Source organism: Plasmodium gonderi (assembly GCF_002157705.1).
Source record: "Plasmodium gonderi DNA, contig: Pgo-contig_18, whole genome shotgun sequence".
NCBI lineage: Eukaryota > Apicomplexa > Aconoidasida > Haemosporida > Plasmodiidae > Plasmodium > Plasmodium gonderi.
This window is the reverse complement of record NW_021628956.1, coordinates 64,435-80,777: the sequence shown is the minus strand read 5'-3', so window position 1 is coordinate 80,777 and position 16,343 is coordinate 64,435. Positions and strand designations below refer to the sequence as shown.

The following is a 16,343-nucleotide window of genomic DNA, read 5'->3' as shown; positions in this document are numbered from 1 at the left end:
ATTTATTTTCTATACATGTAATGAAATATTTATGACTAAAAATTGTTTACATTATGTGAATTCATTTTAATATATTTACAATTGTTATACATTCAATGTTAGAAATAACATATAAGTTTATCTAATCTTTAGCAATCTTTGCCACAAATGATGTATTTTATAATGTTAGATTTATTTATATTTTTAATTATGGACTATTTGTGTTGATTTTAAATTTTATGCTTAATGATTTATGGATTAGTTAATGTATGCATTATATGATACCCATAAATGTTATCTAATATAATTATTATCAATTATGATAATTTTCATATATTATTATTTAATATAATTTGGATTAATTATTAATAATATAATATATACAGCAATTTGAAAGGATGCTACAATCAAATGAAAATAAATACATAATTTTTTCATATAACTTATTTATTCATATATTTGGTTATATAAATATCACATATATCATCATACTATAACAAGTTAATATTATTGAAGAATATAGACAAAATTACTTTGTATAAATGTACATTATATATGATACATATTATCATTAATTTTATAATGATATATATTATCGTCCTTTGTACAACATTATATTATTACATATTATAATATATAATTCCAGTAAAATGATAGCATGTGATTCCATATATTATTAATTTTAAACTGCTGTATAATATATATTCTAATATACTAATGGAACAATAAATAAATTACATTTTAGGATTTGTATATATATTATATTTATATGATAAATTTATGAAAATTATGTTTTCCTAGTTCCATTAATTATATATATATATATATATATCGTAAGACACAGTAAAATATAAAATGCATATATTTAATGAATATATAATGCAGAATAATGGTATGAATACTTATATTTCAATTTTCGCTTTTAATATAAGAAACATTATTTCAGTAAAGTTTTCTACTTATATTTTTTAATTATTCAATAGACGTTATATCAATGTGTATTAGATAAATAAGCAAAGAATACATTATAACTTTCAAACAATAATAATTTAGAGTACCCTATATATAAACATATTATATACATTTTTTTTTCCAAAAATTATTCTTTCATAATTGAATTTAAAAAATAACGTACATACTTTATTATATTTTTGTAAATTAATTTTTTTTTGCTTCATAAATAACATACCAATTAATAATAATTAATACCTTCATTGATCAAAAATCTTCATTTTATATTTCTCATAATATTTTATATGCGAAAACAGAGGTTATTATTTTGCCAAGTTTAATAAGACATTTTAATAATATTTTCTTTTACATAATAACCACAAAATTTTTTTTATTAATTATATATATTTCAACATAATTGTATCTATAGTTAATAACTGATATGCACTTATATATGAATGAATTAAATTAATATATTATAAAACATGGACATATTATGTACTGTATACGTCATTGTTAAACATAGTTTTTAGTAATATTATACCATAAATAAATCTCAAGATGATATGTATTTAAAACATATACGGTTTTTATTATTGTACATGTAGCAGTAAAAATACTCAAAATAATGTACCATTAAAATTAAATAAATATGCATAAGATAAAATATTTTTATAAAAATTTTCCTTCCATCTCTTACTTTAAATATGTAAAACTAAGTCAGCTGATATTATATATTAACTTTTTGAGCTTCATATACTATTTTAAAATATGTGAAATTTTAGATAGTTCATTAATTCATATACATATATATAAATGATGTACTTTTTAACAAACATGTTTTTATTCTTTATACAAACGCAATATATTTTTTCTATTGTAAGATTATTCGATTACTAGGCAAAAAGGTAATTTAATAATATACACTGCTATGTTTCCAATTAAAATGAATAAATATATATGTTGATATTTTATTTTGTAATTTATAAAATATTTTATTAAAAAACATTAATTTTCTGAAAAATATATCCCTATAATATACTGGTAAATATGTGTCTAAACATTTTGCTTAAAGGAAAAAATTGTATATACAAAAAAAAATAAATAATTTATACATAAGAGATTTATTTTTTTCAGTAAATGAATAATTTGTTAACATAATTAAGAAAATGTGTATAAATAACAATATATTTATAACAAAATATTTGAACAAAAATAACTTGCTTCCATAAAATTATTCAATAATCGAACATATATTCTATAAATAAATATCCATGTAACAATGAATTATATATCTGAAGCGCAAAAAATATTTTTGTTGTCATTTATGTGATACATGGGCAGAAAAATATAAATTCCTAAGCAATTATTATTTATAAGAAATAAAAAGGCATATAATAATTACTTTTCTCTCCACACATAAATTCTTTTTTTTTGTTCAAAATATCTATGAATGTAAAAATTGAATAAAAAATAATTCTACTAAAATAGAAATCTTCATTATATATATAACATGTACAAGTTAATATATATGAATCAACACATAATTACTCGTTTTTAAACCTATCCTTTATTGTCTCTACTTTAACATTTATGTCCATAAACTATTGTCTTAGATAAACAAGTACTATAATATCCTATAAGAAAACTGATTATATTATAAAATACACGTTCGCGTTGTATTCCAAAATATTGTATTGATGATTCATCATCATTATATAACACGCTAAAACATCCTGAATTTTTTTTTGATAATATATATAGCTAACTTATGTAAGTACAAAGATTTTAAACATATCAACTCATTATATATAAGTATATTTAGATTTAAATCTAGTAACTATATATATTAAAAATATTAAGATTCTTCATAATTCTTAACATATATAAACATTATTATCCAATGTATGAACTGTTTACATACATTTGCATATATTCTAATTATATATAACACATTTCCTTAATATTATAACATTTATATAAAAAATTTATGAAAAAAAATTGATAAAAATTATATTGTTTTACATGCATTACGTATTCACACAGTAATGAATTATATGTGATTATAGAATTATCATTTTTCTCAATTCATTCTGGCATAAAGTATTCATGCGTAAGTAAAAATGGTTGAAATATATTTATGTAGGATATAAGTAAAATACATACATACTTAAGTACCTATATTATATAAATGATAGTAAAATATATAAATAGACAAGTTATTCACACATTATGTATTAGAATAACATTAATTGTATTATAAAAAGGAATTCGTCTTATGGAAGTAATAAAAACAAAACATTCAAATAATATTTGTCTATATCATATATATTATAAGAAATTTGTAGCTTATAATAAAAGTGAAAATTTGCTTCTTATTGTTTTTATTCTAAATTAATTATGTTAAACTCACATTAAACTAATGTAATTTTCATATATAAATATATTTATATGAAAACATACATTAGCTCAGTAAAATTTATAGCATTAATATTATTAAAAAAAGAAAGTACAATAATAGGATGGAAAGAGTATTTTTATCATTGTATTTAAATACTTATATGGTGAAAATTCAATACCATTAGTGTATATGAATATGAAAAAAATAAAAAAAATAAAAAATAGACACACATACAATATATTACTAGATAAATTTATTACATAAGTTTAAAATGTTTTTAAAAAAAATAAATATTTATATAAACATACATATTTAATAACACAAAAAAAGAAATATTCTTCTACATCTATATTGTAAGAACACTGTGAAATTAGTATAAATAATTTATACTCATCGCACATGGTTATTCTATTGATTTTCACTGAATTATGTCTTCCATGAAAAATATATAATTTAAAATGTCATTAAAAATTAATATCAAGAAAATTATATACATTAGGTTAATTAATTAATTTTCAATTATGTGAAAAAGGATTCCTTTATACAATTATATAATATTTAATTGATCCATGTGTAAATTTTATTTTCAATTTATCTTTTAGTTATAATTTATTATTCTAGCATGAAAGTATAGGGATATTTGATTCTAATTTTGATATCACTTATAATACTAATATAAACTCTGATATTTTAAGCTACTTCTGCATATTCTAATTGTGTGAAACATATATAAACTGTAAATATAACAAAAAAATATAATATACATATCATTAGATTTATTATGCTTAACTTGTTATGCATATATACATCGAAAATATATATATTATTCTATAATCATTATAATTCTAAAAAATGTCTTTAAGTTTTATAATAATTGCATAATATATATTTTAATAAATCCCATATTTTCTTTTCATTAATGAATGTAATAATGGAATAATATTATGATTTAATATATTTAATCCTTACTTAAAAAATCTTTAATATATCATTTTGAGGTGAATCTACAAAAACATGTCTCACCCCCCGTAATTGAATATATCCAGTGTTTATACATCAATATTGCTTCATTTAATTTAGGAATGATCCTTCCTGAGTTAGATTAACAGAGTTAAAATTGACGATTTATAAATTTATTAGAGATAATTAAATATAAACTCTTATTCAATAAATTTCTTTTTAGTAATTATAAAACTTGCCTTTTTTTTATATATAATAATTCTATTATGTAATTTTTTAATATATTTTATAATAAAAATATAATTTATATTATATTAAAAATTACATTACACTATATATTATTTTTTATTCAATATATAATTTCTTTTCTTGTTTTAATTACATAAAACAAGCCATTATTTAGTTTTTATAATGGCATCTTATAGTATATTAATATACTAATCCAGAGAACACTTGGAGTTATATATTAAATTTAATAAATAATATTTTAATGTTAGTTCTTGTTTTATCAAAACTTCGTACTTTTTATAATAAGTATAATTATATTTCACTTGCTTCCATTATTTCAGAATTCATGTACTATTTATTACTTTGAATTACATTGACTTTAATAAATTATTTTTAATTTTATCATTATTCCAGCCTAATTATTTTTTTCTAATTATATTTTTTTCTGAAAAAATTAGTTCTTTGTAAATTATAACACCTTTATAGAACATATAAGTCACATTCATTAATATTTATTAATGTATTCTTTGTAATCTACTGAGTTATACAATAAATTATAATTGCTACCAGTTATATTTTTGTATTTCTTTTCAAATAAGCTATATAACTTATTTTGTTTTCCATTTTTTTTATTCCGTAGACTCAATAAATTCCTTACAGTTTGCTTAATATATGAACTATATAGTGTATACTGAAAAAAAGGGCACAAAATTTATTTATTAATATTTCATTTATTTTATATATGATTTATGTATTATCTTGTATTATAGTTTGAAATAAAAGGTGTAGAGTTAAATTTATTTTATTAGTAACATTATACACAATAAATGAAAAAAATATATAACTGTCATAAAAACAATTGGGATTATAATAGAAATTCCAATATTGCTTTTGGTATATTATGACATTTCTGGTATATTAATTACACGCCATTCAGGTAACTTTATCTGTTAAGTTCATTTCTAATATTTATTAATACATTACAAAAATCATGGTTATAATTGATTTCACATTCTTTTATTCTAGTTGCATATATGTGCGCGAACTCTTGGAGACATACTTACCTTTGACCATTACAAGAGTCATATTTTGATTCATTTAGATCACGAATCCTATTATTCAAGTCATATAAAACTTTGAGTTTTCTCAATACATCTTCGGTAATATATTCTTTATAATAAATGCATGAGTCATCTTGTCTATAACCAGATGCATTAAGAAAATGATCGTACATATTTTTGATATAATTAAAGTGGTTATCCTTAAAAATATTATAATATATCCAATAATACACATATAAACATCCTGCATATGTGGCTCCGCTTATTTCATCCCTTTGTATTTTATGTAAATAAAATGTAACCTTGAGACAAATATCTTTAAATTTATTATAAATAGAATTATATTCACCTTTATATACCTTACACAAGGATTTTCCATTAAAATATTCATTCATACCTTCCATATAACTGTTCAGTTTATTCTAATGTTGTTCAAAAACACTTACGTGCACAAACTATAAAAAAAAACGCATGGAAATATATAAGCGTATGCATAAATATTTTAGCAAATTATATATATAATTTAAAAGAACATATATTTTAGATATAAAAAATTATAATTATAAATATAAGATAATACATATACAATATTTTTAACTGTTGAAGAAGTCATTTTTCTTGGTTAAAAATTAAATAAAATGTGTGATACAGTTCATAAACAAATGTAATGTGTGCAAGAATATCACATTTGCATAATATATAGTTTATAATTTTTTTACATTAGGTTTTCAAAAAAAGTATATATTTTATAAGGTATATTATGGTTAATACAAAGTTGTATATAAAATAATTTTCAAAAACATACAAACAAAATAACCTCATATGACATAAATAAAAAGATATGTTTTGTAATCGTATTTTATATATACACTATTTATTCATTAATATATAATTTAATAGAATGCTTAATTTAGGTATTCTTTTATAGATTGAATACAATTTTATAGTAATAAATATATATCCTGTTGATATTCACATAATATTTTTATTTGTTACTTTCTGCATGTCGCTTCTAGTTTTATAAAATATTTCATCTGATTAAGTATCATTTTTTCTAAAAGATAAATGATTTTTTTATTTATTATATAACTTTATGTGGATTAAGTTTATATAAATTATACACTTTTTTTAATATTTAGAAATATATATATACTATAAATGAAATGAAAGAACGTCAATCTTCCAATTTAAATTTTTACATAAAAATATACATCTCTGATACACTATATGATGATATATATAATAATGCACAATGTTTTTATTTTATGAATAAAATTTTTTTACAATAGGTATTCATAAAACTGCAAATTATGTAAAAATTTTACATTGGTTGTAGCTACGAAAAGCTAATATATATATTTGAAATTACTATTATTTTAATATCCTTCAAAACACATGATGTAAATATATTTAACTATATATGCTTTAAAGTTTTATGTTTCTATATATATAATCTCACATATATAAGAATAAATATAAAAACTGCATGTACTATATGTCATAAATAAAAAAAAAAAATATATTCGAGGTATGTTTATACTTTATTGCGCTCAGTTATGTTATGTGGTAATGTCATTATTAAAAATATAAATAGTTTTATAAAATTATAATAAATTCTTATATTTTTAATGTATTAATGGGGACACATTTTAACTTCCTGTTTACTTAAATATATTAAAGAAACATTTAACCCCAAATAAAGAGGCATAAAGTGTAAGTAATATAGAATATTTATTAAATAATAACAACTTATTCCTTTCTTTGCGATATTTTTTATATATATTTTTTAAAAATTTAAAGTGAGTATTAATTATATGAATCATACAATGTATAAATATTTTACAATGATTTTTACCATGAATTATGTATGAAGATATACAAGGATTTATGTTGTTTCAAATTATAATAGATTACTTTATTTTAAAAAAAATATGTTTTAACATATATGTTGATATGCATAATTTCTAAATTTAATAATTATATTAATTCATTAAATTCATATTTATATATTTTAATATATTTATTGTTAATTTAAATATTTTATTATTCATAAAAAATCATTAAAATAAATAAAATTTAATCTTACACATATATTATATTAAATATTAATACATTTCTTAATTAATTCCTAATGTTTTATATAAAGAAATATATATGTGTTTATTGTGATATGAGTACATATTGAAGAATTCATAAAAGCACGAGCAAAAAAAAAAAAAAAAAACATGAACATAATATAAATGTACTGTTATATTCATATATATATTCTTTATATTTTGTATATTTTTTTATAAGTTATATTGCAAATATATAAATATTTTTGTTTAGGTTATCATAAAAATAGATATTGCATTATTATAAGTTCATATAAAATAATAAGTTAAACATCATTCAATTTGAATGCCTCTATAATAACTCATATACAAAGATAATAAGTATTTCTGAGGATAACAAAGAATGTATTTGTTTTTTTTTTTCTTTTTATTTCGTTTTTGCACAATGACATAAATAAGTAAAACTAAACAGTAGAAGAAAAATAATATTGAGCTAGACAATAAATTAATTAAACCTAATATAGACTTTTCATTATTTCAGTAATTTAAACATAATTAATTCTTTATAAATGTAATGTACTTAGAATGTTTTACCCTTGCTTTTAAAAAGATAATTAGTTCATGTTTTCTAATAAAAAACTAATAACAGCTTATATACTCCTTATATATACTTTTATTATAAATATCATGTAATAACTTATATTTCTTTTTCATATTTATAATATTTTATAGACTTATCAATTAGTTATTAATTTTGTTCATTAATGCATCTATTCCAGGTATTCTTATAATCAGGATCGTAATACTTTTAATGATATAATGTCTTATTTATAATTTGTAAATTTATAAGATAATATTTTTAACATTATATAATCTTTTATTATATAGATTAGTATATTATTATATACTGAAAAAATCGAATTATATAAGAAATAATCATAAGTATTGAAAAGATGGTTATATATGAAACAACCTTTTTATACACATGGAAATGAGAGTGAACTAAATAATAATTATGAAATATTCTTTCTTAATAATTTAGATATAAAATATTTGTAAATATTCAGTAAGAAAATTTATATATCTGTAATACATATTTTATATTCTTCCGAATAAAAAAAAATGCACGAAAATATAAAAAATATACTTGTAATGTTATTACAGCACATATAACTAGGGTCAAATTAAATTATCAGATGCTAACAATTTTTACGTAATTTAGGAACAATTACTTTAATATGTATTTAATAATAAACGTGCCTAAATATTATTACACGTACTGTACTACTTTGAATTACTTTATATATAACAACACAAATATAAACACGGTTATGTAAATATTTTTTCTATTCACAAAATTTATATCTTTGTTGTTTAGTTAAATTTTACTGAATCTTAATCATAAACGACTCATTTCCTATGAGCTATTATAACATATGTAATTATCAATTCACTATGTTTTATTGTAAATTGATATCAATATAATAGTAATTTATGAAGCTCATACATAGCTAAAATATAATACATTTTTTTAAATATTTACATTATCTATATTTTTTCCTAATTTTAAAAACATGAAGTTAATGGTATACAATTAATTATAGAATTCAAACATGACAGAAAATATCATTATTTTGCAAGGAAATTTATATAAATAATAACTTTCAGAATATAGAAAAATCTATTAATATAAATATGACATATAAATTTATGAAAGGCTAAAAAATTTTAATTTCTAAAAAGATGAATGAAATATTTAAGATTTATATATTAAAATAGAACAAACGATATATTATATGCAATTATAACTCGATTTTTAAAATAACAGATATTTTATTATATTATAAAATTACTTAAATTATACTTGACAAAATATTTATTTATATATACAACAAGTGCATTCTAAAGTATAAATACTATCATGTATATATATATCTATTTTTATAAATTATAATATAAATATATATCATATTCCTAAAGCAAAGATATGTACACAATAAATATCTATCCCATATAACTTCATTAATACTTAGCTCTGTGTAAATTTTATTATATTTCTAAATATATATGTTATGGTAAATAAGAACTCATACACATATTTTTGAATTATATCCCTTCGATGTAATTATAGATAAATATATGCTTAAAATTTACGATTAAACTTATATTATATCAATTTAATTTTTTTATATTTTAATAAAGCTAAATAATATTTATAATAGTTTTAAAAATAATTTATATATTAAATATATTTTATAGTATACTTGTGGTCTATAATGGTTATACATACTTTTTCTAAAAGAATACATTAACAGAATTATAACACATTTATGAAGTAACAAATTTTATATATTATTTTTTTATAACTAAAATTGTTCCTTAGTATTTTGTGATAATGTAGAATTGAACATATGATTCTTACGTGATATAAATAACATATTAATGTGTATGATATTTTTCTGAAGAATTTTATAAGAAAGCCTTATCAAACATATACAACAGGCAAACATATAACTGCTCTTTGCATTGAAATATATAACAGAAATGTACGTTAATCAAAAATGAAGATGAAAATAACATATTTATTAATATATATAAGAAAATATAAAGTATTTTTTGAGATAGAGTATTCATTTTATCAGATATGTGTATTTAAATATGAATAAATATATAAGAACTGAGTACTTATTTCAATGTAAGAAACAATTTATATTTTTTTAAATCTGGAGAATCCATATAGAGTTTATAATTATACTGTGAAATACACCAAAATATCCTAAATCAGTATATAATATTTAGTTCTCTTTATATGTTTTTTATATTTATAATACTGAAAATTATCACAAAAAATGTTAATATATACATATATATAATTTAAAATATCCTATTATCATAATGTTTTTTTTTATACACATCACAGGACTTTCAATTTAATTGACTAAAAGTATTTTTATAAAATCTTGGTTTTTTTTTTCAAATTATTTATGTTATATATATGTATGCATATAAATGTGAAAATTCTTGGATTAAAATAAATATTTAATTTTTTATGATGTAACGAGTTTACTTCTCATTCAATACGTAAAATTTTTTGCGCATCTGAGATTATGTACTTAGTGATATCTTTCCCATTTTATAATTATTTTAACAAATATAATCCTTCATATATTTTAAATTTATATTTTATTTAATATATATATAATATATAAACCATAAGCTCTTACTATGTTTTAATTTAAATATATATATGTTTAATTTTGTACATTATAGATTGTAATAAATATAAATACTTATTAGAATTCTTTGTTCATTTTATGAATTTCTATAATAAATATATCATTAAAAATATCACTGCTAATAATCAGTTTTCCTTAAATATTAAAAATAATAATTTATATACAAATATTCCTATAATTGTGATGCACATAGTTATTTAAGACTCTTTGAACACTAATTTATTTTGATTTACTAGAATAAATATAAAAGCTTGACATAAAAATGTGTATTTGCAATATTTAGGATATATTGACTATTGTATAAATATTACTTATATTATGAGGAATATAAAATTAAATTAGATATTTATATAATAGGTAATATTAATGCTTTACAGAAGTTTTAAAAAAAAATATAAAAAATACAAAAATAAAAAATATTTAATTTTTATTGATCGACACGACATCAGATTCAAAGAATTCTATATATACCATATAATATATCTATGCTCAAAGCACAAGGATCAATCTGTTTTTAATTGCACTATTTCTGTAAACAGCTTGTAAAATTAATTTGCATATAAATTATACATTATTATATATAAATATGTATATATCTTATAATGATATATTAACAAAAAAAATTTTTCATTTTTAATTGAACTGATTTTCACAAACATATCTTTTACAATATTGTTGTTTGGACCTAGACTTAGAAGATATGAAAGAAAAATATAAAAAAAATATGAATCCAAATATATTATTGATGAATAACGAATTCAATTAATAATGAATAATATTATGTATATATTTACAAAGAATAAAAGGGAGAATATTGTATCTTTATCACTTGTTATTATAGAAATATATTTCATATATATCTACATTAAATATATTTAAAAGGAACAATATTGTACGAGAAAACACTAAGGACTATAACTGTAAAGATGAATTCTTAAGAAAGTGATTTTATGTAATAAATTTTCTTTTACTCTTTTTTTTTTCTTACAATAACCATTACATAATAATTCTATATATATATTATGCATTTTTTCAACATTCTTTTTATAATAAATGATTCTATAATTATAATTATATAAGTTTATCACTAAATAAATAATATATAGCAATATCACTTATTACTTTATGTATTAAACATAATAAATATATGTGAACAAAATATTTGAAAAATATGAAGATATTTTATGAAAAATAATTTTGATTATTTCATAAAAACATTAACAATAATTATTTATAGTAAGCATTATGAACATAAAAATTATAAAAGAATGTTTACTAATATTATAAATTCATTAAAAGAATGTAAATGAAAATATAACGAGTGAACTAAACCTCTTCATGATTCTCTAAGGATAAATAACATAAATACTATAAAGATATTTTCGATTATAAAATGAATAAATACTTCCTTTTTTATAATATTATCATAGCAATAAAATCAAAAAATTATAATATATCGAATTATATTAATACGTTTTTCATTAATTTGTTAAAGGGAAAAAGCATTATTTCAAAAAATAATATCTTCACACAACAAAAATATTTTTTATATTGAATATTCATGATTTAATAATATATTTCATAAATGTATATATAGAGAGAGAATTGTAATTTTTACAAATCGAGTAAAATGTGTAATATATATTATATAGTATGATGTATTATGAAAAAAATTTCTAAATAACAATAGTATATTTAACATATAATAATTTTATAATTTAGGAATCAAATATATATATAAATTATACTTTAATTATGCACTATGCATAAGTGATTGATAGAAATGAAAAAATTTAATTTTAATTGAAATCCTCTAAGGAAACCTATATATTCAAATGATAAAAATGATAATATAATTCTGCATAAAAAAAAATAAAAAAAAAAATTCATTAAATTCAAATAATTATAATTGCTTATATATGTAAATATATTAAATAATTATTAATATGACTTATTGATTGACATAATATATATAAACGAGCGTATAAGTATTAAAACTATGTAATTCATATCGAAAAAAATATACATATTAATAGTGAAATTTCTTGTGTATATGAACATTGTATGATTTTTTTGAAATAAATTTTTATCACACAATACATGTATTCTTATAATATATATTTATTATTATATATATATATATATAACATAAATTTAAAGAAGTATAATATATAATTACAATGCTTCAGAAGGACGCATTATTTTCCATATTATATTGAACGATAAAAAATATTATAATCAAAATATGAAATAACAAAGTAAATAACGTTGCAATGATGAATATCAAATTGTTTCAATGATTGAGTAAAAAATGAAAAAATGATTTATAGCCATTATTCATAAAATACTCTATTCTTTTCATTACAATAAGTACATAAATATAATCTATATGTTACAACATTCTAAAGCTTTAAAAGTGATGGCAATTAAAACAGTATAACTGACATTTACAATTAAATTTATAAAATAAATAAAAATAATTTTTTTTAGAAAAATATTTATGTAAATTTAAAAAATATTTTTTTTTGGAAATTTATTAAATATAAAAGATTAAGTAAAAACAAGTATAGTTTTATTAATAAAATATACAAAATAACCATATAAAACAAAAAATATATATAATCATTTTTAAAATATATTTGTCATACACAATCAAAAAATATATTTATAATGTGCTGTATAATTTATATTTTTTATATTACCGCGTGAAATAGATTATATATATATAAAATATACCTATGGAGCATAAAATTGATAATATTAAATTATCCATTATAAAAAATTGAAATAGCTACACTTCAATTGTATATATTTTATGGAATACTGCAGGTATTATTACTTACATATCTGCATAAAATTATAACATACATTTATGTTTATTCTAAAATTTTAATTAATAAGCACGTATATAATATAATTTATTTATTACATATAGAAGGAATATCTAGAACAGAAAAACAATATATTAATGTGTTATATTTATAATAGTTCTATTATTTCCAATGTGAAATTATACATGATAAATGCTTATTATATAATGAAGAATTATAAGTGTGCTGCATATTTATTCATTAGAATATATTTTTTTTTCCAAAATAAGTATTGTGCATATTATATTACAGTATAATAATGTTTGAATTTTTAAGTATAGATATATAACATTTATATCTATTATATTCTTGTTTCGTAATAATTGATGAAATAGATATATAACATTTTTAATAATGTGTATTGGAATTTATTATTGATATAAAGGAAATTATAAAATCAATTCATATTTGAATTTCTCTATGGAAATAACATTAGATGATGGGGACTTTTACGAATTTGCAAAAGTATTTTGTTGTTATATATGAAAATAAATTTTATTCGTATTTAGTTATTTTAATAATATCAGGATATTCTAATAATAATAAAAACATTTTTCTTTAATATTATATACATATTATCTGAATTATTATCGTTTTTTTTTATATTTAGAACAAAAGTAATTTATCAGATGCTTACTCTTTTAAAATATATCAGGAATTAGATGGAATTGTTGTGTCTACAGATAATAAAATAGAAAACAAATGTACTTCCAATAATAATAGTTTTAAACATGTCAATAATGATCTTCTTAATAAAATTTTAAGGAATGCAAAAAAATTAAATGAAATTCAAAAAGAAAATATATATAGGGAATATTGCATAAATTACAAATACTGGATATTTAGAGAAATATGGAAATTAAACAAAAATAATACTACTAAATCCAATTTTTCAGATATAATAAGTGAATTCATTAATCTAAGAGACTGTACAAAAAAGAATCATAATAATATATATGACTGTCAATACCATTTTACTGTTAAAAACTTAGATGAATTAAAATTTTTTATAGAACAGAAAAATTTGTATGATTATTTTAAAAGTTATGATAAAGTTATAAGTAACATTCCTTGTGATACTGATAATAACAATGAATATATTAATTATCTTAAATCTATTAGTGAAACTTATAATGAGCACAATTTTCACGAAAGATGTTGTCATTTTGGTGCATCATATTGTCCAAACTATTTTTTGAGTTGTGACGACAAGTATAATCCGCGTAATATAATTAATGCACTACAGTCAAAAGATAAAGAAGAATGCAATAAAATTAAAAATGCTAATTTAAATAACAAATCTAAAGAAGAGAACTTGGAAAACTATTCTACTCAGGTTGACATGTATATTAAATATTTAGAATGCGCTAATGTAAATAAACCTCCTTTTAATGGAACATCTATTATATGTCAGCATCCTGGATATCATCCTAGCACAAGAAACACATTTTTTAAAGAAAAAAATTCAGAAAGATCAGCAGATAGTAACTCAAGTACAAAAATTCATCAAATTGAAATTAATAACAAACCATTCAACGTAGCTTTAATTTCCAATGATATATACAGAAGTGGTAACTTAACACCATCTTTTGCATATACTCCAGAAGGTATCCATACATTATTTCCTGAAATAATAGATGATAAGCGAAAAAAATATGAGAATGAATCTGAGATATCCTGTAAAGGGGATCATATAAATGAAACAATGCAACTTTATTGTGAACGATCTAAAATGTATAAAAAATTGTTGAATGGACATCAAAATAAAATTTATAAAAACGTTTCATTATATGATATTCTGAATATGAAAGATCAAGAATTATATAATACACCAATTTTGTTCAACAATTTAACAGAAAATATACTTTTCCGTATCATCTTAATGATTATATTATCATTAGGAGTAATTATGGTCTTTTTCATGTACTATAAAGTAAAACAAGTATTCATAATAAAAAAAAGTTATTAGTAACATTATTTTTAAATAATTTTGTTTATATATATTGTCCTTTTAAATATATAAATATGTTACGCACTTTTTTTATTTATATTAGTTCTCTCCTTTTGGAAGTTGGTTAAATAAGAAGGTAAAATATAAGAAAAAATTCCATAAGAATAATTTTCAATATAAAGCTGATAATATAATATTAATGCAAGAAAATAAATATAAGAATATTAAAAATTCCCAAATGAATGTACGTATTGCTTACAATGCAACATAATATTCATTGCTAACTATAAGCGAGTTCCATGCACACCTGTCTAGTGCAACTATGAATGGAAGTATAAAAATTCTAATTTAAGTATTATTATATTTAATAAAGTGTAAAATATATACAAGGGAAAATATTAAAAAACGATGACAACATTTGTGTAAAATAATATTTGAAAATCATTGTAATTTCTGTTCATAAACATAATTAAAACAAAGGATTGTTTGAAAATAATAAACTATAAGAATAAAAACATAATATATATTATAATAGGTTTCATTACAACTCATATATATTAATTATAAATGTGGATAATAATAATATATTATAAATATATTATTAAATTAACATTTATACGAGAAATAAAGTTTTATTTGTTCTTGTCCAAAT

The 16,343-nt window shown here is 18.6% G+C and overlaps 2 protein-coding genes across 2 annotated transcripts; one reads left to right on the top strand and one right to left on the bottom strand.

Moving 5' to 3' along the window:
- Window positions 1–5,024: 5,024 nt before the first annotated feature.
- Window positions 5,025–6,193, bottom strand: PGO_000195 (variable surface protein; the record flags this gene model as incomplete). Its single annotated transcript, XM_028690726.1, has 3 exons — window positions 5,025–5,210; window positions 5,655–6,002; window positions 6,161–6,193. The coding sequence occupies 3 exons, from the start codon at window positions 6,191–6,193 to the stop codon at window positions 5,025–5,027; spliced, it is 567 nt and encodes a 188-aa protein (XP_028546527.1).
- Window positions 6,194–14,160: 7,967 nt separating this feature from the next.
- On the top strand, window positions 14,161–15,962 carry PGO_000190 (variable surface protein; the record flags this gene model as incomplete). The annotated part of the gene is made up of 3 exons (XM_028690725.1): window positions 14,161–14,205; window positions 14,351–15,682; window positions 15,795–15,962. 3 exons carry the CDS (start codon window positions 14,161–14,163, stop codon window positions 15,960–15,962), a joined length of 1,545 nt encoding a protein of 514 aa, XP_028546526.1.
- Between the last annotated feature and the right edge of the window lie 381 nt (window positions 15,963–16,343).